Source organism: Equus asinus, chromosome 13 (genome assembly GCF_041296235.1).
Source record: "Equus asinus isolate D_3611 breed Donkey chromosome 13, EquAss-T2T_v2, whole genome shotgun sequence".
NCBI lineage: Eukaryota > Metazoa > Chordata > Mammalia > Perissodactyla > Equidae > Equus > Equus asinus.
The window spans coordinates 36944098-36968337 of record NC_091802.1 but is presented as its reverse complement, the minus strand read 5'-3'; the positions used below and the strand labels follow the sequence as shown (position 1 = coordinate 36968337).

Genomic DNA, 24240 nt, shown 5'->3' with positions numbered 1-24240 from the left:
TCACCTCCATGACTGTGCCTGACCCTTGTCCCACCTTGGAACACTGGTTCTTGTTTGTCTCATCCTGTCAAGCCCTCCCACCCCATGGGATGGTTATGTGCATATCTTAACTTGCCCACTGGATCATCAGCGTGCTGAGGTCTCCATCTTTGTGTCCTCATGGTCCCTAGGACAGCGCTCTGCACACAGGGCAAGCACTCGATAAACAAGCATTGGGCATAAATTGTGGTGAATAATCATCTCCACCCTATTAACTTCCCCACACAAATGTGCTTTGAGAAAGTAAAAATAATTCTTTCAGTGTCAAATGTTACCCATGTGTGTTCTGCTCAGCCTCCTCTGGAGTTGGATGTAAGTAGCCAGGTCTCCAGTGAAGGCGTTGGCTCCCTGGCTTTGGCTCCTGGGCTGACATGCGGAACGCCTTCCTCAACCAGTCGCAGGTCCAGTTGGACCTGGACTCTGTCTAGCAGGAGGTGAGCTCTTGCCTCCTCAGAGAATGGCAGCCCCACCCTTTGGGGGCTTCAGTTCTTCTAAGCCCCAGCAGCCTCCATGCCCCATAGGACTCAGACACCAGAAGGTTCCTTGGATTCACATGGTGTAAGAGATGAACAGTTGGACATGCTTTTAGAGACCTTTCCCCTAGATCCTTATGAGAACCCCTTGGAGCAGTGTTCATCACTGCTGCCCATTATTGTTGTTAATAATAGTAACAATAACTTTGGCAACGCCTCATATTTACTTAATGCTTTTCTCCAGGGAGCTCAACTAATCTTTCCCTCATCTCCAGAAGGAAGAGAAGGACCAAGGTGATGGAAGAGGCAGCCACGCTCTAGAATACAAGCATCCATTGTTCTCAGAGGTGAACGTGATACACAGTATTTCAGATGTGTGGAACTGATAAAGTAGGAAACCGGTTCATGCCCTGGGACCTGAAACCTGTGACTTCAGAATTTTTGCCCAAATCAAATGCCATGTGCGATGACAACTCCCATCCTGACAAGTTATGTCTCATCAGTAATAAAATGTGAGCATACACCCTTAATATATGTTCAATTATTTACAAATTGTGTACATGGCCTACCATTATTAGTACCTCAAGACACAATACACACTTGGGGTGAGGTTCACTTTTAACAATGGTAGAAGTGTAAGGTCACATTTGAAATAGTCACCGTGATCATTAGAGATTACAAAAGAGTTTTGTGGCGTTCTTCATGTTAGACCTGATCAGATCATCCTTGTTGTAACCTCATGACGGGGCTGACAAAGAGCTCATATGAGAAGTGCCAGCTTTGGCATCTTCTCGTGTGCTAGCGCCTGCTGAATTCGGTCTTTAATCTGCAGTGTTTGTGCTGAAATCTTTTTAACCCCTTTGCCAATTTTATGAAGTTTAATTTAGTTCAAGTTCGACAACATAGGTCACAAAGTCATTTAACCAGGCAGTGTAAACTGTGACACTTCGCAATTTTCTGGCCATGAGCTAGAGTGAGGGGGCCCTGTCAGCCCCTCTTGTATAATTTCGTGCTTCCTCCAGAGACCCTATGTGTCACACATGGTGCATGACTCAGTGCCCATCCACATGTGAAAATAATCGTGAAGCTTCCTTGATTCAGTCCGAAGGATCTTCTGAACCCCGCCTCATTTCCCTCACGGCACCTGCCATTTCTGCTATCTCCAAGGCCCGCCTGGCTATCTCAACCGTCTCAAGCTCATGCTTTCTAAACCTTCCTTTGTATTGTAAAGCCCACTTCTCTCCCTTTATTCCCAATTCCATTAAGGATACCACTGAGTGTTCAGTTGCCCAGACGAGAAACCAAAGAGTCAGTCTCCCCTCCTTCCTCCTTGTCTCCCTTCCAAATTAGTCCACTTTCTAAGGCCCCTTTCCTCATCGTCTCTGGCCCTGACCATTGCTGGGGTCACTTAACCAGCTGGCCTCCCTGCCACCATTCTCTTCCCCTCTCACCCCCCCACCCCCCATTCTGCCCCGAGAAATTTTTCAAATAAAGTCTGATTTGGATTTCCCCACGTCCTAGTCTCTCCACTTGCCTCATGCCAACAGGATAAGGTGTGAACTCTTGGCAGAGTGTTGCCAGGCCGGGCCCTGCTGACCTTTCCAAATTGGTCACCCCCAGTCAACCACACAGGAGCTGCTGCCCTGAATACCATGGTCCCTCTTGCTTGGAGAGCTTGTCATGTTCCCTCTTCTGGGCCTGCTGAATTACGTTACTTACCCTTCAAGACCAGCACCCAGGCATCTCCCAAACACTGAAGGCCGAGAAGGTTCCTCCATCTCTCTGTACCCTAGCGCTTGTATGAAACTCGCCTGTCTTATGCTGAAATGTGGTTGATTAGCTGTTTGTATCTTCCCTAAGATAGTGGTTCCTGAACACTTGGGCCCATATCCTATTTCTCTCCATACCCTCCTTTCCCCACTCACTCCTAGCCTGGTGTGGTGGCAGGCTCTCTGTGAAGGGCTGTTCCATCCACACGAGGAGTTAAGAACTTCTTTCCCACCCCTCACTTGTACTGCCCCCTACTCCACTCCCGATAGCTACCACTTAAAAAGCAATTACTAGGTACCAGGTACTGTCTTGGCAGCCCTGGGTGTATTAGCTTACTTAATCTTTTCTACAACCCATAAGGTTGGCACTATTGGCATCTCTATTTTACAGAAGAGGAAGCTGAAGCAGAGAGATGTTATGTGACAGTCCAAGGTCATGCAGCTAGTAAGTGGCAGAGTCAGGAGTCAAACTCAGCATCCAGGACCCACAGCCCTGACCATAGCCTCTGTGGCGCAGAGTCGGTGCTGTGCCACCTCGCTCAGCCTTCTCACTGTTTTCCCTTTCCTCGACAAGAGCTGCTGTTTCTGAGGCCCTCTGAAGACCCTTCCACCTGCCCAGGGGTGGGGCTGAGGGTCTGGTGGCTCTGGTGACTCTCTCCCCCCAGGGAGAATGACAGGCATGCCAGGCTGCCCTCTGGTCACCAATGCCCCACTCTCCGTAGGGGAGGCTCTCTACCTGCCCACTCCTTTCCTGGGCCAAGACTCCTTGAGGGGATCTCAGTCCTGGTCTCCAGGGGTCCAAATCACTTCTCTGGGAGGGCCTGCCTGAGCCATGCTCATGACCCCATCCCTGCCTACCAGCCCCTCAGGCACCTGGAGGGCGTTGCCCACCTGGTCTACCTGATCAGTTTCCGGCCATTAATAACATCTCATTCTCCTTCTCTGGGGCTTTTTGCCTATTCTGTCTTACCTCCCCACACTTCCTTCCTGTTCTTTCTCTTTACAACAAGACTGGGTATTTTTAACCTGAGGTTTCCACTCACCTCTCACTGTCCGATTGGGACTGGGCGGGGCTGCTGGTGTGCGGGGAGGGCTGGGAGCGTTTTGCCAGCCTTGGTGGCTACAGTTTGTGTCCCTCACTGCTGGGCCCAGCCTTTGCTCTCACCCTGAGCCATCTCTGTTAAGCTTTTCCTTCTCTGCTTCTGGAGTAAACACTCTAAACTGGGTTTTTACACCCTAAATGAGAGTTGAAGCTTTGGAAACTGCACAGGGCACAGAGGGAGCCGAACTCCCCCCAGGTGATGCTGTGAAGCCTCTCTGCAGAGCTAGGTGAAGATCAAGGAGCACTGGAACCCCACATGTCCCCGGAACAGCCACCAGGGTCATCTCTTGGTCCACCTGCGTGACCCACATTATTGATGCCCTTCGGAGGCGTTAGGGGACTTTCAGAGCTGCTGTTTCATGGCTTGTGCCAGTCTCCTTCGACTTTGGAGATGCAGCCCGGAGAGCTCCTCACTCCCTCCCAGCCTCCTCTGACCTTCCCCCAGGGCTTGGCTACCCTCTCTGCTTCCTGTTCTCCCACCTCAGCCCCGCCTGGCCCACCAATCCTCCTCCACTCCATCCCCGGCTCCCACGGGTCTCACGCTGCTCTGCACCCAGGTGCTTAAGAGGGAAACTTATTTGAAGCCCAGACAGCTGCAAAGAGGGGCTGACTGGGCTTTTAGGGTTTCACAGTTATTGTTGTTTGTTTTTAAGTTTGGTTTCTGTGCCCAGCTTTCTTAAAAAAGAGAACACTCGCAACTAAACAAGTTGATAGAGATTTTTTTTAAAGCAACCGACAGTGACTCACTGAGGGCTGCTGGGCCCACAGCTAATGTTCTCTAAAGTAACTGATAGTCCTAATGATTGCCCGAAGCGCTGCGGCATCCTACTGTGCTCTGAGTCACTGCAGAGGATTAAATATACTCAGCATTGTTTCTATGTTGATTGTGTCTTAAAAATTCTAATTCCTTAAAAACGGGCACCCCCTGTATAATGTATATGGTGACTAAGGAGGGAGCTGATTTTCCACGTGGCCTAGCGGGCATTCGGGACTTGTTGACTGGAATATCTGCAGTCCACATCTCTGGCCTTGGCCCCAGCCACATGTCTGCACTATACTCTGGTGACTGTTCCCAATACTCCCTCCTGTACAGCTGCCACACGGTCCCAAGGAGCAATGCCTTCCGGCCCCACCTTGAGCTGTGGCTGCAACCCTGTTCCCTCTCCTTTGTCCCCTGGCACCCCTTTTGGAGCTGGTCAGTTATTCAGACTACAAACATTTATTGGGCATCCCCTATGCACAGAGAGAGCCGTGCTGGGAAAAGACAGAAGAAAATATCTCAGAGCTGTCTGCAGGGAGAAAACACTCTCGCACCACAAACACCTAAAGAGCTGCTTACTACAAGTTCAAAAGAACTTCATCTCAGAACTAAAGGAGCATGGGGCATCCAAACAGGGTGGGGTGTATCAGAAAAGGCTTCCCAGAGAGGAGAGATCTGAGCCTAACTTGGATTGTCAGTAAGGCTGTCCCAAACTGGGCAAATAGGTACAACAGCGCTGGGAAGCCCATCCTGACGGCGGGACCCAGAATTCCCCGGCCACCTCTGCCAGGAAGCTGCCTTGTGAATCCTGGGCTGCCCTTTCCCCTCTGGGCTAACTGAGCGATAAGGATGGGGGACCAGCCCCAGCAGAGGAAGTGGACTGGCTTCCTGTTTGTTTGTGAATCTCAGAGCATGTGGCCATGAATACCAGCTAAGCAGAGCAGCCTAGAGCCCCAGAGAGCCCGTCTGCCAACCTTGCAAGCCCCCAGCCAGCGGGGACTCCAGGGCAGGGCCTCCATCCCAGGGCAGCCACACTCAGACAGCCAGCCTGGTAGCAGCCATGCCAGCTTGGCAGTGACAGGAGGTAGAGTAACAACTTCCCCAAAGAAGTCGGAGTCACACATTCATCATATGAAACCTCTGGGCAGCTCCAAGGGCTCGAGCATTGCCACCCCTCCACCCCAAAGATTATTTCCTAGGACGCTGGGCACAACCCTTTTGCCCTGTAGGGAAATCTCGTGCAGAGATCACCGGGCCCTTAATCGGGCAGCATGCATTGTGGTTTTGTTTGCAACAGCAAAATGCATAAAAACCACCACCAAGTCATCCAAAAGCTGACTGGTGACAACAAAACATGATAGATCTCTACCAGGGAAAACGATGTAGCCCTTAAAAAAGAACAGGGTGGATCAATATGTGTATTGTGGTGAGATGTTCAAGATATTCCAACAAATGAAGACAAGGCGCAGAACAGTGTGATCCCTTTTGTATAAATAATTAGAACAGCAGAGAACCTGTTCACATAGGCCTGGAGATACGGGTGCTGCTGAATGCATGACTTTTTTTCTGGAAGGAAATTGAAGCAACCTAACAGTGCTTATTTTGAGGGAGAGAAACTGTGGGAGAAAAGTGGTGGGAAGGCTTTCACGTTTCATTATTTATCTTTCCGTCCTGCTTGCATTTTTTAGTGATGTATATATTTTTAAAATATTACCTGTGGGCCATGGGATTATGGTCCATTCTGTTTTATTTTTTATGCTTCTCTGTATCATTTAAAATAAAAAATATTAAACCAATAGGTATTATTATTATTATTATTATTATTATTATTTGAGGAAGCTTTGCCCTGAGCTAACATGTGTGTCCATCTTCCTCCACTTTATATGTGGGACATCACCGCAGCATGGCTTGATAAGCGGTGTGTGTGTCCGCGCTGGGGATCCGAACCGGAGAACCGCAGGCCGCCAAAGCAGTGCGCGTGAACTTAACCACTATGCCACTGGGCTGGCCCCTAATAAGTATTATTTTTGAGACAATTTAAAGAATCGGGCAGTGTGCACTTGCAGGATGAAACAGAGTACAGTGAGGATCACAGATTCTTCAGGAAAATTCGTGGGAGCAGATGGGAAAATGCTGTGCTGTAAGATCTGTACACAATAACAGACAGTGTAGCTGATTCTGCACTCCACTTTGTGGATTCTTTATGGCAAATATTTGAACTGTCTCTGGCCTCCTTCCAACCACTCCCTTTCCCTGTTTCTTTCCCCATTTCATGGCCTCATCATTTAACTTTTGATCTGAACAAATAATGAGAAACAGAAATCTGAAGGGAGAAGAAAAACAGTATAAGGCATTTCAATACACATGACCTAATCAGCTGTCATTTGGACGAAGTTGTATTAGTCTCTTGATAAAGGACCTGTGTTTGATTCATCTTTAATCCCTTGAAGCATCTGGCCCAGGACTGCACACAGTAGGTACTCAATAATTGTTGCAGGAATGAATGGACCCACTTGTGTATATAAGACTTGTCCTTTTCGGGTCTCTTCATTCACAGGGAACATCCACAAGGTGGCAGGTCAGGCCTTCCCCATGTGCTTATCAGCCCATCAGATTTAATTTTGCTCCTCCTCATGACTGTTTAGGAACTCAGAAGGAAACTCCTGGGGCCTCAGAAGGAGAATCTGATGTCTCCTGTATGTCTTATTAATTCATTCACAACTGGGTGAGCTCCCCAAATTGACTCAGGCTGGCTGCAGAGCCTGAGTACCCAGCGTGCTGGGTGCCTCCCTGGTTTAAGAAGGAGTTAAAGCTGAGCTGCGTGGCCATCTCCCACCTGGCAGAGAGAGGGGTAGCACCAGTTTGGCTGGTGGTTGGGGCAGGACACTTGGTATATTTACAGCCACTGATGCCCAGGGGTTCTATATCAGGAAGTCGTCTGCAGAGGATCATCTTGACCTGTTTACTCATCCTCAGCGCTGGTGCTAACCTCCTTCTAGTCCCTTCCCTGGGATCTTTCTCCAAACATCTTGTAATTGTCAACACAGCCTGGCACCTGCAGCAGCAAGCAGGGTGCTGCCATCTGGTGGAGAAAAGAGGCCACAGCCTTGCTGGGCTCTGTCTGAAGGGAATTTGGGAAATGAAAGGAACCTTTGAGAACGACTTCCAGAACAGCGGATTTCAAACTTTTGCAGCCATGGAACCCTTCCTTCAAATGACAGCCGTGACTAAGGTCCTCATGTAGGACTGAGAAACTCACCACTGCTCTGGCTGCAGCAGGGGAGGGAGGGACCCAGAGCCCCAGCGGCCCCGCTCCACACTCCTCCAAGCTCAGTTGGCAAACAGCTGATAGACTTACCCCTCATTGAAAGGATGGGGAAACAGAGATGAAAGATATGGAGGGACTAGTGCAAACAGTGGTATAACAAAGACTAAAGCGCAAATTCCTTGTACAAACAGACTTTGGAATTTAGCCAGCCAACCTCTACCCCCAACTTCAAATAAGGACCAAACACAGCTTCCTGAATGCTGGGTCAAGCCACCTATCCCAACACATCTGGGCCCCTGGGAAGGAGGAGCCTGGAACTTGATCCCTCTTGCACCTCTTTGTTTGAATCAAACCAGGGTGGGACCCTTGAGGGTCCGCATGCTGCCTTCTCAATAGCCAGCTTGGAATCAGGGGCACAGAGATGACCACTGCTAACTCAGGATTCCAAAGAAGTTTGCTGGTCTCTGACATTCGGGAGGAGCAGACAGCCCCCTAGGACACAAATAGGGAAGAGAACGAGAATATTCTGAGCATCAACTGTGTGCTGAGCCCTGTGCTAAGCATTTTCACATCAGTCATCCTATTTACTCAACAATGCTGCCATGTGCATATTCATAGCCTTAGTTTTTTAGAAAAAAAAAAAAAAAAGAGATGCTTAAAGCACTGAAGTAATTTACCCCAGGTCTCCCAAGCTAGTCAGTGGCAGAGTCAGAATCAAAACCTAAATCTTTCTAATTCTGGAACCTGTGTCCTTTCCACTGAACTGAGTTGCCTTCTGGAGTGAGAGATCTGGGAAGTCCAGCCCAGCTCAGGGTTTCACGGTGTCAGGAAGGACCACAGCAGTTCACTGACGCGAAGGGGCTTGCGGAGGAGAAGACATTGTCTCTGCCTCCCACCTGCCATGATCTAGCTGGGGATGAAAGCGGGCTTATGAAAGGAAGGAAGAATACACATGTACCCACCCACTGTGAGCGTCAAGGAAGGATTTCCAGGACGACGAGCCCCAGATATAGAAGAGAAAGCTGAGAGATGGGATGGAAACAGCACTAGACGGAGAGTCTGGGGACTTGGATTCCAAGCCCTGGCTTTGCCGCCTGCATGCTGTGGATGTTGGGCAAAGCTCCTCACCCGCCTCACTCAGGGGCGTTCCTGAGGATCTGAAAGCCCCCGGCTCAGGTCTGTGCTGTTGTGATTTCAGTGGGGGTGGAGCTAGACAGGAAAGGAGGCTGAAGGGAGCGCTGGACAGGCTCATGAGGAGGGGAGGGTCACGGACACAGAAGAGGGAAATGGCATTGCATGCTGAGAGGTTGGCCAAGGCAGGCAAAGAAAAGAAGCAATTACTAGCCAGAGACAGCGAGCTCATCTGTTCTTAAAAGCTTGGTAAGGACTAGATTTGGCACAGTCCACAATAAGGAGCATCTGTAGGTTCTTTTAGGGTCTCTGGCTGTCCAGGATAGACATGGCCTTAACCAAGAGACTCCTCTGCCCAGAGGCGAAAGCTCCCAGAGGCCACTCCTGGGAGTCATTGCTGCACTGGGCTCCCTTCCTTGGCTGTGGCCTCCTCTGGCTTTGGAAAGAGTCCAGCAGCAAATCCTTCCTGGAGGGCAGAGGGGTGGAAAAGAGGTGGTTTTATCCCGGACCTGGAGATCCTCAGACCTTTGGGGGACCATCGGGTTCTTCCTTCTTAACTCCCACCTGCTTGCCACCCCCAGTCCCACCTCCTGCCTTGTTCAGAAACATGTGCAAGCCATGGAGAACAGCAGGTGCTATAAATCTGTGTCCCAGGGTCCCAACGTGACATTGCTTCCCCGATCACCACAGCCAGGGACACAGTCAAGAACTCTGGTGACCATTACCTCGTATCTGACTTACAGTCCTCAGCCCCCCTCGGTGCCTGAGACTTCCAAATTCCAGGGTTCTTCCCCTTCTCCAAGCCTATCTAATCCCCCACATCAGGGTCAGCAAACTTTCCCTGTAAAGGACCAGATAGTAAATACTTTAGGCTTTGCAGGCCATATGGTCTCTGTTACAGCTATTCAAGTCTGCTGCTGTGGTGCGAATGGGCATGGCTGTGCTCCAATAAAACTCTACTTAGGGATGCTGAAGTTTGAATTTCATATAGCTTTCATGTGTCACAAAATAGTATTCCTCTTTTGATTTTTTCCCAACCATTGTTAGCTCGTGAGCTATACAAAAACAAGTGGCGGGCTCTACTTGGCCCACAGGCCATAGTTTGCCAACCCCTGACCTAAGTGTTTGCAGCTCGTTCAGCCAAACTTAGATGGTCCAAGCCTTTCATTGATCAGGCTTTTCGGGCTAATCCAGGTGGTTTGTCTTGTCCTCTAAGGATGACAACAGCTTTAAGCTCCCCTAAAGTAACCTTGCTCTTTCAACTTTACTCTCTCTTACAAAGTAGTTTGATTGGAGAATGCTGGAAAGACCCCCTCCCCCCATCCACCCAGTGTCCTGTGCAAAGGTGTTCTCTTTCAACTCTAAACTCGCTTCCCCGGGCGCAGTACATTTCCACTCATTCTCTCTTCCAGCTATGCACAGCTGGGCCCGGCCCAAGCCTCCCAGCCTCTGCCGGCCGGGGAGGCCTCATCACTCTTTTCTTGTTCAATTCTCTACCCCGTTGCCAGAGTTCCAGAGCCAACGCCCTTTCTCTAAAGGGAGACCTGATATACAGGGAAAGCCAGGAAGAGGTGAGCCAGAGGCGAACTCCAGGAGAAGGGGGTTTAACGCTGGGCTTGAGGCAGGGCGACGGACAGGGAGGGGAAGACGGAGGAGAGAGGAGAGGCGTTCCAGACAGAAGCAGGAGACGGTGAGCTGTGGGCAGGCCACAGCAGGGGGGTGTCTGCACACGGAGCCCACACGAAGTGAGAGCAATGAGACGGGGGAATTGGTCAGGGTGGGACTTAGGGGACGGGTTGGCCTGCTAGACCCCAAGAACCCTGATTCAGAGTAGCTTGAGATAACGTAATGACATAGGAGAACTCATGGGTTTCGACTTCCAGCCCTCATTTCTAACCTCAGCCCTGCACTCTCTATTCCTTCACCTAGTTATTCGACAAACATTCAGTAACTCCCAAAACAACAGCCAGGCAGTTTTGGCTTGGGGAAGATATCAGAGGGTGGTTGAGGAAAGAGGAAGGGGGAACGTAGAATCATGTAAGTGTCCTGCCCTCCATAAATACAGAGTAGGAGAGTGTGTGCATACACATGCACACAACTATACCCCAACGAAGAGAGTGCTAAATGCCTTATGGCAACATGGATAGGGAGGTCAGGAGATGGATGGGGGAGGAGGCCGTCGGCAGAAGTTTCGTGGAAGAGAAAGAACTTGAGCTGGGACCCAAAGGATAGAGGACACGTGGACCTGTGAAATGTGGGGAAGGTCTGCCCAGGAAGAAGCGACACTGAGAAGCGGGTGCGGTGAAATGACAAGGGGTATGCAGACAAGAGCAAGGAACTCGAGCGGGTGTGTGTTTTCAAGGGGGTGTTACTGCAATACTTTCAGGGCAAGCTTTTGCTGTGTCGGTCTGTCCCTTATAAAGTAGGTCTTGTAGCATCCCTGCCACTCCCCTCCCCTGCCCTCCTGCCGGTAGCCACTGTCCCTTTCCTTGCATTTTCAAACAACACTCCCCACCCCGTGGGAACCACTAGGTAGTGAGGCGAAGGCAAACAGTAAAACGTAAAGTTGGACCAGAAAGGTAGTGAGCGAGGGTTTTCAGGAGGGAGGGGATGAGATCTGTTTTAGGAAAATGAAGTCTGGAGGGGTGTGTAGGATGAACGGAAGGCCTGGGAGAGGCAGGGAAATAGGTTACAGCCTCCGCAAGCCTCTCACCCAGGTTGTTTTCACGTGGCTGGGCTGCTTGTCCCACAATGACTGGCAGACGGCAAAGGTCACGGGGAGGTCCTAACTGCGTGTCCCCCCAGCTGATTGCTGGAATGGCCTAGGAGAACAGCATTTGCTAAGTCAGGATTTGACTAATATTCCATTGTCTTTCCTTGTCTTTCAATTCAACCCACCTGGGGATGACCAAACACAGCTCCTCCCCCATCCATCCACACTGGCAGGATTGGTGTAAAACTAGCAGAAGGAAGGAAAATGGCGACCCTTTGAGGGTTTTTCTCTCTCCTCCCTGTCCAAGGTCTACTGCTTTCTTAGTGAGCGACCCCTCAGAGCCCAAACAAGGGAACTATTCAGCCTGACCAAAGCAGCCAGAGGGGAGAGTCCCTGTTCTGTGCCTTCCCTGGCCAGGACAGGACACAGCTTTTGATCCAAGGCCCAGAGAATCCCGAGCTGATAAAGGCCCATTGTGGCAGTTTCTGGAGAAACCCAGAGGCCGTGAGGGGACTCTGGGCTCAGCAACCAGTTAACAGCCCTTGAACATTTGTGAAAAGAATTACTTGGCGGAAATCAAGGCAGAATGAGGCCCCCGGCTGTCACTGGCACCATCCGTGGCAGGCAGGCTAAAGGCAAACCCAGCAGGAGCCTGGCCTACCTGCTGCTGAAGGGGCTGCCCTGAGTCAGACGGAACCAAGGAGCTGTGGAGGGCTCCCCTACAGACACCTATGAAACCCAATCTCTGCCAAAAGCACGAAACACAACTGCTCTTTTAAAAAGGGCCTGGGGAAGAGGAGCCTCTCGTCCCCCCAGCCCCTGGAGGGTGTCCAAAGCAATAATAACCAGCAGGAAAGGAGGACGGCGGCAGAGGGGAAGCCGGTCTGGAAGCCATTTAGGAATTACGCGCTTTCTGCTCCAGTCTTTAAGGCGCTTTGTGGGTCCAGGCACCTCATCATTTGCAGGCCTCACTATTCTTACAGCAAAAAAACAAACGTAGGAAGAGAGCTCCTGAGATAAATGATGCCGGGGAGGTGGTGGGCAGACGGGCTAGATGGGAGGCTCAGGGGAGTATCAACCAGATTGAGGCTTTGGTGGGAGGTTTGAGGTTCAGCCGGCGGTCAGGAGCCCATCGCACACTTGTCTGCACGTTCACAGGAGGATGGGAAGGGACCAGATCTCTGCCGAAAGGCCCTGGGAGGAGTGCAGGGATGGGAGAACTCAGTCCACAGTCCCACCCCAGATCTATGCATCAGTCCCTGCCTTTCCCAGCTGACAGCTGATCCTGACACTCTGGGAGAGGAAATGCAGAATCTGAGGTCAGAGACCAGCCTGCAGAGTGCTCTTAGAGACGGCTCTCCTTGGCCAGGTGGTGAGCCCGGGGATTAAACGGAGAGCAGGGGTTAACGCAGTCAACGTGAGTGCTCACAGCTCATCGCTGTTTCCGTTTTGTTCCTAATAGGATCTGAGGGGGACGAGTGGCATAGTTCGTCTAGGTCCGCTTTCCCTCCCCACCATCCAGCATGCGTAAACTTGGCCCCGTCAAATGCCAAGTGACTTCCACGTCAAAGCAAAGCAGAATAAGCAACATAAACCCACAGCAGGGCAGCCGAAGCCATCTAATGCATATAAAAATCAAAGCAGAGGGCACTGAGGGCTATCGCACATGTGTATTTTATGTCAGTTGCTTCCCTCCCATCAGGAGAAAGTACTGCTGACAGTTGGTGGGCAGTCAGGAGCAGTGGTAAAGCCGCGGAGGAAAGTGAACTAACTCCTCGCCTCGGAAGAGTCCATCTCCGACAAACCTCACCTGATACGAGGCAGATTCGCTTCAGGCTGCGGATGGATCTGGAACGCAGCACAAAGTGTTTTCTGAAACCAAAGCATTTTCTGCCTTGCTGGAGATTCTGTCCCAGCTGGCGATACAAACATGTACATACAACAACTGCTGGAATGCTCTGTTCTGATCCCACGGCTCTCACAAACAAAAAAAACAAACCTCAAAGACTGAGCTGGAAGGTCTGGGTGTCATTTATTGACAGCAGTTTACACACATTTTTCTTCCCATGGTTGTTTCCTCAAAGCACAGGCACAGAACCCTTTAGAAGGGCAGTCTCTGAACGAGGGAGCAGGAACGCAGGATGCACACGTCTTTGGCAGGCATGTTCAGCCCCGGCAGGATGCAATCCTTCAAGCTGGAATTCCACCGGGTATTTGAGACACCAAGGTGGGGGTAGAGAGGAAGTCTCCAGCAGGACTCAGATCGTGGTCCAGGCCCGCTCTCTCTCTATCCAAGTCCATCCCAGCTTTCGGACCCTGCGGGGGCAGCCAGTCAGGCCCACCCACCTTCACAGGGGCAGCTTCTTCAATCCACGCCCTGTTCGTACACACCTGCTTCCGCTGGCCCCACAGTTAGAGATTCAGCCTGATGGTAAGAGACAGACTACTTCCTCTCGGACCCTCCCCAGCACCTCACTTCAGCTGGGTCTGTGCAGGAACCACTGGAGAACCCTGAGTGAGGCCTGCAGTCTCAGCTCAGCTGCCTGGGCCGTCTTCCTTACGTCTTGAATAAATGATAGTTTGGAGGCTACAGGTTTACTTGGCCAACAACTGTGCTCCCCAGCCCGTCACGCACATGGCCCTGCCTTTCTTCTGCCAAAGTGCCAGTACCTCGGCTGGAGCTCCAGCAGGCCCTGGAGACAGGAGGCAAGCTGGTCTGCGTAGGCACTTGGCAATTTTGGGGAGGGAGGCGGATAAAAAGTTGGATGGAAATGAGAAGAATGAAAGAGCTCTATCTGATAATTAGAGATCTGAAGTGACTTTGCTTTTATTTCCTTCACTTTAAGCCAATCATGAAACTTCACAGTGATTTCTGGGGTGGGGGGCAGAAGGAAGGTGGTGCTAAGAATCATCGGGGCTGTGGCCCAAGGAGGTGCAGGCAGGGCAAGCCTCACTGGGGCAGCTGGAGGAGCACTGACTGCCCGGAAGGCAGGTAGGTGATGTTCCGAGAGCGCGACAGCTGGTACGCGATGTCCTCGGCGGCTTCCAGCTTGCGCAGCTCGATCAGGCCGTCGCCCGCAGTGGCGAGCGAGTTGGCGATCAGCTCGGCTGCCTTGGAGTCACCCTCAGCAGAGATGATGGCCGCCTTCTTCTGCTGCTCAGCCTAAGAACGGACGTGGAGAGAGACCAAGATCACACCTCAGGGCGTGGGATGGCAGGCTACAGCCTCCAAGGACCAGGTGAGGCACCTTCTTTGGTTCCTGAAGGCGCTGCGGGAATTTACCGCCTCCACTGGGTGGGGTCAACAAGCACCGCCTACCCAATCCTCCTCTGTACTGTAGCGCCCACGTCTCACCATTGGAGGGATACATTTCTGTTGGCTGCATAAATATCTGTCTTATTCCAAAGTCCTCATTAATATTAATAGCAATCTAGACTGGCCACCCTACTCTGAGCCAGGAAAACAGGAGAGAAGGAAAGGCGGAATCAATCCTCCGGCTCATCTTTCCCACCAGTCCCAAGTCAAAGTGACTTTCATGAAAACCAGCACAGCTAAGAAGGAGCAGCAGGCACTTCCTAGAGTCACATCTGTGAGTTGAACCGGTTCCCAACCAGGAACCCAGCCACCCAGAACCAACTCTCCTGGGCCTTCCCTACCCGCATCACGAGCACGACATCTATCTGCAACGCATGACCTTCAGAAGTGCAGGAGGAGAGGACAGTACCAAGCCCTTCTGAAATTAACAGTTTTGAAACTGCCGGGCTCTGTGACTCTTCGCTCAACAAACATTACTGAGCACCTGGGATCCTCAGGCACAGTCTTAGATATGTTCTAGGCTCCAGAGACAAGCAGAAAAAAGTAAGAAAAGTCCCCGCCCATACGGAGTTTACATTCTCTAGAATTAAATGTTGGTCAGCCATGTGTCCCTCTTTTCCCTGATTCCAAGGTCTAAGGGGTCTTGGATCAGGAATGCTACCCCGAGACATTGAGTGGTGGGAGAAGGGGACAGCAAGAAGTAAATACACCTTTGTTAAGACCTGAAGACCAGGCTGCTATGCAAATATATTGTGTCCCATTGCACTCTGACACATCTGGATGGATTTAATGCTTGAAAAAACGCCAGTGACGATAGCGCATCTGGTGCAATGTTTGATCCTTCCTGCTGACAGCTTTCACTGTGTAACCCTGGTTAAAAATGGCCTCTCGGTGAAGCTGAAAATATTGCAGGAGAAATATTTTTATTTGTAGCAGAGTGTTTTTGATCTTAGCGAAGTAGAAAAAAAATGACCCTTCAGCGATTTAGGAACATAACTTCACATATCCCTGGACTAGCCCCCAAAGACTCTGGAACCAATTGCAGGAGTGCAGTCCCTTCAATCCCCTTCCAATGATCCCGGAAGAAGAGATGACAGATGATGAATTTCCAGGCCACCCAGCAAACGGGGAGGCTGAGCACAGGAGAGAGGGGAGGGAGGCTCCTGCCATCTGGTTGAGCGCTCACCTTCTCCACCACAAATCTGGCCCTCTCCGCTTCCTGCTGAGCCACCTGTTTGGCTTCTACCGCTTCTGTGAACTCCTTCCCGAAGGTCAGATGTGTCTAAGGGGAGAGAGGGAGCGCGAGATGAGGCAGTGTAATTGCTTAGACAGCGCTGCTGTGAGGCCTCCACGGCCGCTGAAAGGAAGAGGCCAGGAATGGCTCTAGCAGCTGGAGGCACCGTGGAGCCAGGACACCCTTCCACCTCTCTATCTTTGTCCAAACTGAGTTCATACCCTGGATTCCTCGGCTGCCCAGATTGCTCCTGTACCGCATTCTGTCACCCTCAGTGTGATGATCTCAAGTAGAAAACACCCCAAAGGCACCAGAAGGTATCTACTGGACTGACCACCTTCCTAGGGGAGCAGACCTATGGGTTCGAGGACCCCCACTGACTAGCGCTCTTCCAAGGTCCTTTGATGGCCTGTTTGCAGCCTCCGGGGAGGCCAGATGGAAAACTGAGCCCCTGAGAGTGGGGGAGGCAGCTGGTTCTCAGGGATTCACGAGCGTGACGCTCTCTGCTTATGGAATAACCAGTCCACTTCTTTCTCACATACCTCCAGCACAGAGCAGGAAGAGGAGGAGAGAGAAGGTGGAACACACATCATGGTATTCCCTATGTGTGAGTGCTTCTGGAAAAGGGTTTAAAAGAAACAGAAGGCAGGTAAAGCTATTGCTTAGGGAGAGGGTTTAAAATTCTGATTACCCACAGACTTTCCCTAATAACATAAATAACTGAGACTTGGCTGAAGTGACTGTCTCTAATGACAGTGCAAATAATGGGAACAGATCTCAGAGCTCCTAATAGCCTGGTCTACAGTAATTTACTTCTTCATCCAACTTTTTATCAAATAGGAAGAAACAAAGGGAAGAACAGTGTTGGTTTTGCTATCAAATTCTACTTGTTTTACGTCCTTCACCCTTTCAATCTCTGCTTTTTTTTTTTTGTTTAATATAAGGAGCTCAAAACTTCTCCTAAAAAGTAAATCCTAGTCCCACTGTCTTCTAGAGTTTTTAACACTCCTAATTCTTAAACTATAGCTGTCTTACTTTGCCCGCTCCATTCCTGGACTCTTGTTCAAAGTCTGGGGAAGAAAACACAATCTTGAGAAACGAAAAACGAAACGTGGAATTAAGGAATAAAATTTCTTTCTAAAAGGGCCAGCTGCGGGCAGCAAATTCTCCATGAAATCTAATTTTCTCCTCACACCTCTTAGATATGGTTTCTTGTGGTCAGCCCACATTTCTCCAGAATGGAGTATGTGGTTAAAGTCTAGCAAAATGCCAAGCTTCTCCTTAGGTTTTTACTTAGTATTTTCTCACGGCCAAGGTGTTCAGGTCAACAGTAAGCTGGAGAGCCTGAGGAACGGCTCTTGTCAGGGGAGCACAAAGGCTGCAGCCTGGCGTCTTGCCAGCAGAGGGAGCCCGCAGGCGCTTCCAGGGCGGGCAATGCTGCAAGGTGGAGCAGTGCCCTCAGGTTTGCGCCGGCTGTGGCAAAGCGTGACTGTTTAAACAGCTGCACAGATGCTGACGGCAAAATGGTGCCTTTCCCTAGCAATGCACAGGAGAGCTAAACAGGAAACACGACCTCACTACCCGAACAAATCACTCCAAATGATTTTTCCCAGAGACTCTAGAAACACGACCCCTTTCCCTCACCCACCTCGATCTGAAATGCTATCCCGCCTGTATTGCTTTCTGTCTGAGTTATGGCATTCAATGCCCTATAAATACACAGCCTATACAGTCTCAAGAGGATAGCTTACACCTCAGAGATGTCCCCTGCCCCCCATACCAGGCTTTGGGGAACAGAACCATTCACTTACACTCTATCATCTTTCATTGGGGGTCCCCAGAGCTCCCTTCACTGAGCTTCAGCCCCTAAGTGTTAGGAAACGCCCAGGGATCAGGCTGGGAGGTCTGCACTAGGGAGAAAGACTAGCCGAGCTGTTCTCTAGTCTCCACCAGGCAGTTTCTTCCTGTGTCAAATGGTTAACAAGACATCACTTCCTGGGGAGCTCGGGGAAACAGTTTCGGGAAGGTGAAAAATCTAGTGCTTAGGGATCATCTGGGTAGGGCCGGAAGTCAAAAGAAAAATGTGTGTGGTACAGGGAAGGTAAAAGAACCCTCATCTGAAAACAAACCCAAGGAGACTGCCTCATACCGTCAAGAAGTTTCCATGTTTTCATGTCTCACATCTAGGAAAGTCAAGTCCTAAGAACGCAGGACCAAACAGTGTCTACCCAGAAATGGAGCCAGGCACCGAAACAAGAACCACAGCCCCTTCCCCACAGGCTCCCCAAGGATCTTACCAAGGACACGTCATCCAGGATGAGCCCAAAGGTTGCTGCTCGCTCCGTAAGGTCATCGCTCACCTGCCTGGAGACCAGCTCTCTCTGGGTGATGAGTTCTCCAGCATCAAAGCGAGCCTGGCTCCAAGGGAGGGCGGAGGAGCTGGTTAGCATGAGGAAGCAGAAAGGGAACCAGGAAACTACGAGCGACATCCCAACCATCCACTGCCAAGCTCTCCCACCTAGCGATCTCATGGGGGCGGTGCTCTAGGCTGGAGGCTGAGGCCCTGTTCACTCACCACCACTGACTTGAGGATCTCTGTAGTGATGGATGGCAGCACGCGCTCGTCATAGTCCTCTCCGATGCTGGTGAAGATGCGGGGAAGCTGGCTAGCAACCGGCCGGAAAAGGATGCGCAGGGTGATGTTGACATTCTGTAAATCTTAGCGTGGGAGACAGACAAATGCTGGAGTTAAAAATAAAAAGCCCAGGGGGGAAACAAGTGGCCTTTTATATCACCTCTCCTACTCTCAATTTGCTATAATTTATAGGTAAAGCTGCTGATTTTAAGACCCTAGAAGGCAAGGAGCACACACACATGGTTTCATTGGTCAAGAACCAAGCACAGCACTAGAGGTAGGAACTTCTCAAAGGCTTCTGGTCATGGCAGCTTTTCAGTACGTCCTGAATGCCCTCTAATATAAGCAATTCAGATTATAAGTCTAACAGGTGCTGTGAGATGTTTGGAACACTGAAGATTTTAAGAAAACAGGCCAGTGCCAAGAATTCTGGGGTGAGGCCTTTGCAAGGCCTGCTGACTGTGGCCCACGTCAGGGGTCTGCCTTGGAGAGATTATCACGGGGCCGAGGGAAGGGTCCACCCTGGACTCACCAGCAGTCCCACTCTCCCGTTTACTAATCACGTGGCCTCAGCCAGCCTTAGCCAATCTCAGCTGCTCCCTCGTCTGTAAGAACAGGGACGATTTCACCTGCCTTCCAGGGAAACCGAAGGAGAAAACAAGATACAAAAGCGCTCCGTCGAATGCACACCAGCCGTAAGGGGTTCTTCCTACACAGCCCCGTCGAAGGACCCCGGGAGGGGATGACAACTTCCCCTGACAATTCCTGTCTGCTTGGAGCTAAAGCACTGTCACAGCCTGCTTGCAGTCACCAACAATGTGGACCGTGGCCTGGGAGATGGTCCGGAGCCAGCACAAGAGCAGTGGGAATGGACCACCCAAGGCTCTGATCTCTGGAAGTTCTTACTAATAGTCTTGAAGACGGGTATGTAACGTAACCTTAGGACAAATGTAAAACAGCAGAGAAAGAAATCCAAAAGAGGTGAGGAGTTTAGAACTAGGTTTTTAAGATTTTGTTTCTCGGTGAACCACACCCCACCTTTGATTTCCTCTGTTGTAGTAGGCAGGCCAGACTCCTTCTGGGAGGCTCCTTCCTTGCCCAGCCAGTAGCTACAGAGTAGACGATGCAAGACCAATTTACCCTTCCCCCTCCTCTGCCCAACACACTTCTCACTCCAAAGTCCCAGCTGACTACTAAGTTCCTCGCAGGAGCCTGCCCAGCCGCCCGTGGGAGCTGGCTGCTCTCTTCTCTGCTCCCCTACGCTCTGCCACCTTGGCTTCAAGGCTCACCACACTTGACTCTAACTGCTTGTTCACACGTCTATCACTCTAGCTAGCCTGAGCTCCCAAAGGCCCCTGCTTAGGTCACCTTCGAATTATCCCCACCCTCTGGCACAGCACAAAGCCGGGCATGGTGACAGTCAGTAAACATCTGCTGAGGAACAGCACTGAAGACATCGAGGGTTACCCAGATGATAAACCAACATCCACACGACCCTCTGCTCTTGCTGCACAGAAATGTCACTGCTGAGCCAACATCTGCTATTCCATTTACTGCCCGTGCCCCTCTTAGAGCAGGATGGAGAACAGTGAGAGCTATTCATTTCAGGCTCCAACTGGAAATCCAGTGGCACGTCAGACACCAGGAGACTGCTCCCAGGTACGTGGGCCTCAGCCTGTGAGATAACAATGTGAGGTCGTCATTGCTGGAAACAGAGGCCTTGGAAAGTAAGGCAAAGGTTAAGTCAGCCATGAAGGCGAACGGAATGGCTAGAGATCGGTTTATATGGCCACTCTGGGGAAGAAGAACCAATGGTAAGGGTCAACTGAGGGAACAAAGGCACATGTACATTTCTCTAAAATTGGATCACCGGGGCTGGCCCAGCAGCACAGCGGTTAAGTCCACACGTTCCACTTCTCGGCGGCCCGGGGTTTGCTGGTTCAGATCCTGGGTGCAGACATGGTGCCGCTTGGCAATAAGCCATGCTGTGGTAGGCATCCCACGTATAAAGTAGAGGAAGATGGACACGGATGTTAGCTCAGGGCCAGTCTTCCTCAGTAAAAAGAGGAGGATTGGCAGTACTTAGCTCAGGGCTGATCTGCCTCAAAAAAAAAAAAAAAAAAAAATTGGATCACCATGTAACTCTTGAAATATACCTTTTGTATTTCTCTAAATTTGTACTGTGTGTGTGTACTTTAAGTATATATTTCTTTTTTTTAACACCTGAGCTAACATCTGTTGCCAATCTTTTTTTTTTTCCTTCTTCCAAAGTCCCCCAGTACATAGTTGTATATTCTAGTTGTAGGTCCCTCCGGTTGTGCTGTGTGGGACGCCACCTCAGCGCGGCCTGATGAGCGGTGCTAGGTCCGCGCCCAGGATCCAAACCAGGGAAACCCTGGGCCGCCGAAGCAGAGTGCGCAAACTTAACCACTCGGCCACAGGGGTGGCCCCTAAGTGTACATTCCTATAAACCCATATAAAACCCTCCAGGAAAAACATGCTAGGAAGTCTTATTACGTGAAGTTCAATCTCTTCCAGATCCCACAGCGCCCCTTCCACACTCTACTTTACCTGACCCCCAGGCAGGACTCACCTTTGCTACCAGTGATTACTGGCACGTTACGTGGTCGAGAGCGGCAGTCAAAGATAATTGGTTTCTGTACCCAAGGGATGAGAAAGTGAGTCCCTTCCCCTACCACAATGTCTTGCACTCCACGGAACCGGTCAAAGATGACAGCTCTGTGCCCAGCATCAACTAGGAATGAAGGATAATGACGGGTCAGGAAAACCCCCTCGCCCTTTAACCAGAAGGACTGTGTCTTCGAAAGACCCCTGGTGCTTTCTGTTCATTTATTAAGTCCCCCTGTCTTGCTCTGTCTTCCCAAACTTCTGGTCTCTAGAAGCTTCCAAAGAGCTACAAAACTAAGCAATCACTTCCTATTCCACGTGTCTTCCCAAGGACTTCAATTATAGATCATCCTCAGCGTCCTTTCTCCTTGAAACAACTGGCTGCTGGTTTTCTGATTAACCACCCCGTCCCTGAACTCCCACCATTACAGTTCCTGGAATCACCTCCCAAAACTGACCAAAGTCTTCACTGTGACTGCATTCCACCCCGGTTCCAATTTAACCCAGTGTTCCCAGAAGCAGCACTCTCACTAGGGGAATCCTAAAACTTGGAAGGTCCCACTCTTTCCTTCAAATAGCTTGGTTTCTCTAAGGTTTTAAGGGCTTAGAGAGTTGTCTTGTTGGTTCAGAGAGAACTTAGTGATGGTGATTACTGTCTAGCTGTGCAAGGGTAGCCAAAAAGATCAGAACATGGAACTGCGCCATACAAGCCAAGGCTTTTCTGATCAGCTGTTTCTGCCTCTGCCATTTTGGACTTTAAAATTGGTCCAAATATCTTCCCTCTGGAAGTACTCCTCCTCTTATCAGACAGTCACACACGAGGTGGGTCAATGCACTGCTGCTTTCCAATAGGGAAAGTTAGGGACTATCAGAGCTGGAGGGGGTCTCAGAGATGAACCAGGTCAGTTGCATTTCTTGACCAATGGGGAAGCTGAGCCCTAGGGAGGGGGAAGTGACTTGCCTAAGGTCACACAGGAAAGTGGGAAAAAAGCCAGCTTAAACCCCTGCCACACTGTTAAAAGCTAGGCAATGTATCTCAAAGATATTTTTCTGGAATGACCAGACTGCGGCAGAGGAAAAGCTCCTGCTGAGGACAAGGTCACCGACGGTCTAAAGCCCTTGCTGAGTCCACGCACAGGCAGAAGGGAACAAAGGAGACCTCCCTTCCAGCCAGCCCATGAAACCCCACACTCTGCTGAAGCACTCGAGTGGTGTAGCATCACTTCAAATTAGCAAGAGCAGCTGGAAACATCCAACGGCAACTGGGCTCAGAGGCGCTTTGTGAATAAAGGCTCTGAGCAAACCTATGGCTACAAGGACAGAGGTCTAATGACAATGCAACCACATGGTGTGGGATGGCAGCAGGTGAGCCCTCTCGGGCACAAACACATTCACAGACAGCGGCTACCATCAGGAGTGTCACATGGGCTGTGCAGACCAACAGACATCCTCCGGCAACGGGCAGAGACCCACCACCCCTCAGGGCCTCACCGTTGTACAAAGCAGAGTTCACCACGCCTCCCGCAACGGCTAAGGCCAGGCCGAACTTGCCAATGGACTCAAACACTTTGGCAGCCATGTCTCCTTCTGCTGGACCCACTCACACCTAAGGGGGTAAAAACAAAAGAACTTGATCCCAAAATCCTCAGAGAAAGCTATGTGTGAGGCATATTCACCTCTCAAGCTGGCTATTTACTCCCCACTCTGGAGTTCTAAACCATCCACTCAAGGACACCTACTAAATGACACTCCACAGCTTGGAAAAGGGTAGTACCAACTCCTCTGCTTGTTTCTTTTTCCATTTCTTTCTTCTTTTTCTACTACTTAAGAAAAGGGGTCTGGGGAACTTGGTTCAATAATGTGAATGAGGCACGGGCATCATATCCAAGAAGAACTCAGTACCACACGAACCCACGCTCCCATTTCCTAGACAAGCAGGCCCCAAGAGAGAGGCTGTGTGGTTGGTTCTTTGCAACTTTGGTTTGGAAAAATAACTCAAAGAATGTGCTACATGGTAATTCCAACAGCAAAAATAACACTAATAGCTAATCTTTATATCTCGCAGTCTTCTAACAGCAATTTATTTAATCCTCACACTAACCCCTATGAAGTAGACTAATACAGATGAGGAAACTGATGTACACAGAGAAGTTACATGAGGAGCCCAAGATCACATAGCTATTAAGTGGCAGAACCAGAATTAGAACCTAGATGTCTAATTCTAGAAGGCACAACTTAACTCATCATCCTGCTTCTCAACATCAGGTATTAAGAATGACCTGTTATCATGGAAGCAGGAGCTAGATGACATTCTGGGATCAAGATAGCTGAAGAAGCAATTGGGCAGAAAGGCTCTAAACAGCTGCGCTGCGCGGGAGAGCCCTGGAAGGAGAGGGTAGGGCGGAGAGGGGGTGGCGGGAGCAAGGCTGACCCAACCAGAATCTACTTCAGCACTTAACTTTTTAATGCCCCGCCCACCGTCGTCCACGTCAGTTTCAACTCCTGAGACTACCTTGACCTCTCCCCGTTCATTTAAATGTTCCTTTCTCGAGGTCAGGACGCCCAAGTCCTGACCCCTCGGCCTTTCCATTTCTAACAGCTTCTGCATTATTCCTCACCCTGCCCCCAAACACCCCTCCCTTACTCTACGCAACCCCTGGCTCGTCCCGGGCTCACCCCCTTTCCCCTCCGACACGAGGCGGACCCACGCACGCACCCCGCCAGCCCAGATCACGAATATGGGTGCAGAGACGCCCGGACGCGGGTCGCTCGCGCTCCCCTGCATTCTCACCTGCTTCCACACTGACCTCCACATGAATTCCCCAGCCTCACATACTGCGCATGCGCTGGCACCTCCGTCTCTTCCCCGCCCTCCTTCCAAGATTCGCGCCTCTGATTGGTGAGGAAGAGCGCGGTGCGTTCTGGGAAGGGTGGCTTGCAGCCTGACCTGGCTTCTCTCGCTCCTCACAGATGAACTACAATTCCCAAAGAGCCGTGCAGCGGCTGGCCCGCGCTGAAAAGGCTTTTCTCTTTGGTGGTAGACGCCGAGATGTTGCCGCAAAGCCTTTTGGGGGCTGTAGTTCCTTGGGGGATAAATGCACGTGCCCATCCTGAACCGATGCTACAGCCTGCGGAGGATGGGCCGGATGGCGCTCGGGAAGAGTGGCAGGGA

The 24240-nt window shown here is 50.7% G+C and overlaps 1 protein-coding gene across 3 annotated transcripts; it reads right to left on the bottom strand.

Moving 5' to 3' along the window:
- Nucleotides 1-13268: 13268 nt before the first annotated feature.
- Nucleotides 13269-23969, bottom strand: PHB1 (prohibitin 1). Of its 3 annotated transcripts, none has more exons than XM_014833805.3 (7): nucleotides 23860-23969; nucleotides 22560-22674; nucleotides 21034-21195; nucleotides 18381-18523; nucleotides 18103-18219; nucleotides 15758-15853; nucleotides 13269-14418 (listed from the first exon to the last, which is right to left on the bottom strand). In XM_014833805.3, the coding sequence occupies exons 2-7, from the start codon at nucleotides 22645-22647 to the stop codon at nucleotides 14206-14208; spliced, it is 819 nt and encodes a 272-aa protein (XP_014689291.1). In that variant the 5' UTR covers nucleotides 22648-22674; nucleotides 23860-23969; the 3' UTR covers nucleotides 13269-14205. The 3 variants fall into 3 exon arrangements, with proteins under 3 accessions (XP_014689291.1, XP_070339156.1, XP_070339155.1); XM_070483055.1 differs by having other exon boundaries at nucleotides 23876-23966; XM_070483054.1 differs by having other exon boundaries at nucleotides 23785-23905.
- Nucleotides 23970-24240: the final 271 nt, after the last annotated feature.